The sequence below is a fragment of the Arachis duranensis genome, chromosome 8, assembly GCF_000817695.3.
Source record: "Arachis duranensis cultivar V14167 chromosome 8, aradu.V14167.gnm2.J7QH, whole genome shotgun sequence".
NCBI lineage: Eukaryota > Viridiplantae > Streptophyta > Magnoliopsida > Fabales > Fabaceae > Arachis > Arachis duranensis.
Window position 1 is genome coordinate 46778826 of NC_029779.3, and position 4411 is coordinate 46783236.

The window sequence follows — 4411 nt, forward strand, 5'->3', positions numbered from 1 at the left end:
AAATATCCAAATTTTCAAAACTCCAACCATTATTTGATATGGTAAAATTCACTTAGGAAAATATAACAAGAACCAACTCTTCTCTAAAATTAAAACATAACTATAATCAATACTAATATTGCCTAATAACACCAAATATTTAAATCAATACAAATAACACAAGATTATGCATTAGTCTAAAATCTTATACATTTTAAACATAAAATATCAACTTATAGTTTTATATATAATGACTAATAACACAAAATATTAAGGTTTACAATACTTAAACTTCACATAATATTAGCCATCATCCATCACTAATAACACAAAATATTAATTGTGTATAATGATCGGGCCACCGGGCCGATTTTGGGTGACCCGAGCTATGGCTCGGATCCGACCTGAAATAATGACCGGATCTATTTTTGAGACCCTTACCCAGTCCTAAACCTGATGAAATCACACCAAATTAGCCCCTAAAGTGTTCGGGACCGGATCGAGTCTTCGGGCCGGGTCGGACCATGCACACCCCTAGATAATAGCATCAAGTAATCTAACCAACTGCAATAGCAACAGCAGCAACAATAATAATAAAGGTAAAATATTTTTTTTGAATGTTTTCTATTATTTTAAAAAAATACTCATAACATTTATTTTTATTTAATTTTTTTAATACTAATGTAAAGAATAATTTTAAAAAAATTGCAAACGTCAAAATAAAAATATACTTTATCTTAATAATAATAATAATAATAATTCAAAAATTAAATTCAAATAATATAACGTACGGCAGGATATTATCAAAGTTTTGCTTGTTCATAATCTTACCAAATGGTAGTTAAGATCTACTTTTGAGTGAAATTAAACAAATAATAATTAGAGCATGGATCGATATTATTAGTGGGGTCTTCAAAGTCTTGAGAGTAATACAAAATTCAAATTAAGCAGGGCTTATTGTTAAGCACAGCAGAAAGAAAAAGACGGCAATATATAGAGTTTGATATATTCATTCATGATATTATGATGGTACAATGAATGAATGAATGAATGTAATAATGCATATCTATCTTTTCTCCAAGGGAATATTTGCCATGGAATATCCAAAAGCATTGGAACCATTCGATGTGACCAACCACTATTGGACCTGCCACCCCCCTCCACCTCCAAATACTCTTGACTCTTACAGTACAAAATTTTAGATTTTCAATTTTTTTTTAATTTCAATCATGCTATATTTGGTTTTCAAACATCAATAGGAACTCTAAAATTAATCAATTTAATACAGTATAAAGATATATATTTCGTATTGAAAAAAATTAATTATGTTATTTTGGTGACTGTATGTTATAATAAAAATATTTAATTATCTATTATATCATATTTAATTATTATGTTGTGAAAAGATGTGAATTATTTTAATGATTAATTATTTCGTAAAAAAAAATATGTAAAATAATATGTATAAATATATTCAAATACTTGATCATTATTTTGGTAGTGGATTTTTAATGTTCATAAAATATTTTTGTTTTTTCGTAGTCGACTTTTACTCTAGTTAGGTATTGATGAATATGTATACTTTTCTAGAAGTTAAATAGGTTTAACTTGTACTAAGGATAGTACATATAATATTCCTTAGACTATGGAGTCTCTGGCAGACGTAAAGGCGTGCATGGGACGGGTGAAACCGGGTTTGATGTGACTCAGATTCGGTCCGAAATATATACCGGGCCTATTTGTTAGACCCGAATTCGACCCTAAACTCGATGAAATCTATACACTTTCGGGCCACGATTATACCGGATAAAAACCGGGTCGTTAACATTATATTACCTTGATACCTTCTTGTAAGTTAGCATGTAAAAATATCCAAATTTCTAAAACTCCAACCATTATTTGACATGATAAAATTCACTTAGAAAAATATAATAAGAACTAACTCTTCTCTAAAATTAAAGCATAACCATAATCAATACTAATATTGTCTAATAACACCAATTATTTAAATCAACACAAACAACACAAGATTATGCATTAGTCTAAAGTCTTATGCATTTTAAACACAAAACATTAACTTATAGTCTTATATATAATGACTAATAATACAAAATATTAAGAATTACAATACTTAAATTTCACATAATAATAGCCATCATCCATCACTAATAACACAAAATATTAATTATGTATGATGACCGGGCTATCGGGCCGATTTCGGGTGACCCGAGCTATGACCCGAACCCGACCCGAAATAATGACCGGATCTATTTTTGAGACCCATACCCGACCCTAAACCCGATAAAATCACACCAAATTAGCCCCAACAGTGTTCGGGACCAGGCCGGACCGTGCACACCCCTAGACAGACGTATTTGATTTGTTGAGTTTATTTTAGATTTAATTATTTTATAGGTTTTATAATTTTATTAAATTTATTTTTAATTAGATATTTATGGTTTAAAAATTTATAATGTGTTTTATTCTAAAATATATATTAAAATAAAAAATATATATAAAAAATAAATTAATATATATACACACAAAAAAATATATATAATAATTTTCAATATCCTGCTAAACACCATTCTATTTCCAATATGTTGGTGCTTCACACACTGTTCTGCACTTCTGCCGTCGCAAAAAGAATTCAAAAAAAAGAAAAAGGAAAAGGAAAGAAACAAGAAATCATGTACAGTTAGAAATTTAATGGGCCAAGAATATTCTTACGGGAGTGGGTTTGGATTTTGGGTTTTTACCCATGTCAAAAAAAACCTGAAAAATTAATGAAAAAGAAAACTAAAGGAAATTAGATCAAACGCACCGCTTTCTGGTCAAGATGTCCAAATCCATCTAAACGATTAAAAAAAAAAAATCATATACATGTATTTCGGTATCAATTCCGTTACAAAACGAACAAGAATTCTATCAACTTATGCCAACTCTTATTTATGGCTGTGTTTAATGAAAGTATCTTTGTGAATGCGTCTACTAAAAATGTCTTTTTTATGACGGTGTCTAATAAAAGTGTCTTCGTAAATATATCTCCTGAATGTCTCTCCTTATACATGTGTTTAAAATATAATAATTAATTATTATTGGCAATAAATTGACAAATAATATATTAATACCTTATATTTTTCCTTTCGGTATTTATAAGCCTAACTAAGAATTTATCTCCTACCTTCCGAAAAGATAAAGAAAAAAAAAATTATTCCATGCACATTTCACTTAAGCTTGAAGTGGTGTGTTTGATTCCCATGCATTCTTAAATTTTAGCACAGCTACATATTCAAAACTTAAAAATCAAAACTTGTACTTAAAATTAGCATAGCCCTACTTATGCTGAGCTAAGTATTCAATGGTACATTATCATGGCTACACACCATATGCAAATTCACTAATCCCTTTTAACTTTTAACTTTCCATGTGCTGTGGCACCAAAATAATATTATATTTTATGGGATTCCTCAGCATGTTTCTCTTATTGTTATAAGTCTTGAGGAACAAATACTTGAAAAAAAGTCTCATATTGAAAGGCTGACACATAAAAATAATAATAAAATGTTGAACTCCCTTATCATAATAGTTAGTTTTTACAGTTCTCTTAAGATCTTATAAATCATTACAAATGATGTCTTTTAATGAATGACTATATTTTGCAATATCTAATACAAAAGTTGTAAGATTCTTGATTTTGAACCTATACACATATAGATGGCATAAATTCTTGTAATATGTGTTTTTTCAAGGAAAAGGAAAAATAAAAAACAAATAGTAACACTTCCAATAGTGGTAAACTAGTTTTTTCAAAAGCATTTTGAAGGTGGGTGGGGATGCTGAGCAACCATTCCATCCTGTCACACTGGTTTGGTCTAGTGATAAATAATAACTTCTAATTTTTAATAGTCTATAAAATTCAAGTTTAGATACCAAAAAATAAAAACTCATCTTAATTAAACCCTAAATTTCAAAAGATATAATCACAATTCCTTAAACAAAGTATACATATTAAACAATGTTACTAGCTCCATGATCATTTGTCTGTTCTGCAGTTCCTGTTGAATTGAATTATGTAGAATCATGAAAATGCTAAGATCATTAAAACAATTAAGAAATTCAATAGTGATAACAACAACAATAATTTCTTTGAGGCAACAACAATAACACAGAAGAAGAAAGAAAGCAATAATAATCAAAACAAGTATCATCATCAAGAAGCAACAACAACATTCCATAGTTGGTGACAAATTACAAGACTCTTAAACCTGATCACACTGTGTAGGAACAAAAGTAATAGTCTCCTTCTGAAGATCATGATTCACCAACAAATTCTGCTGTTGAACATTTCCAAATATTGACATGCCAGTAGAAGAACTACCCATAGCCAAACATGCCACACCCAAATTCACATCACCAATCATGTAATTCC

The 4411-nt window shown here is 29.1% G+C and overlaps 1 protein-coding gene across 1 annotated transcript in view; it reads right to left on the reverse strand.

Moving 5' to 3' along the window:
- Positions 1 to 4080: 4080 nt before the first annotated feature.
- LOC107463277 (aspartic proteinase nepenthesin-1) overlaps positions 4081 to 4411 on the reverse strand; it is a 1924-nt gene continuing 1593 nt past the window's right edge. The window contains 1 exon segment of the mRNA XM_016082049.2: positions 4081 to 4411. This exon segment is cut by the window's right edge and continues 5 nt beyond it. Coding sequence (XP_015937535.2) covers positions 4242 to 4411 — 170 coding nt within the window. The 3' untranslated portion in view covers positions 4081 to 4241.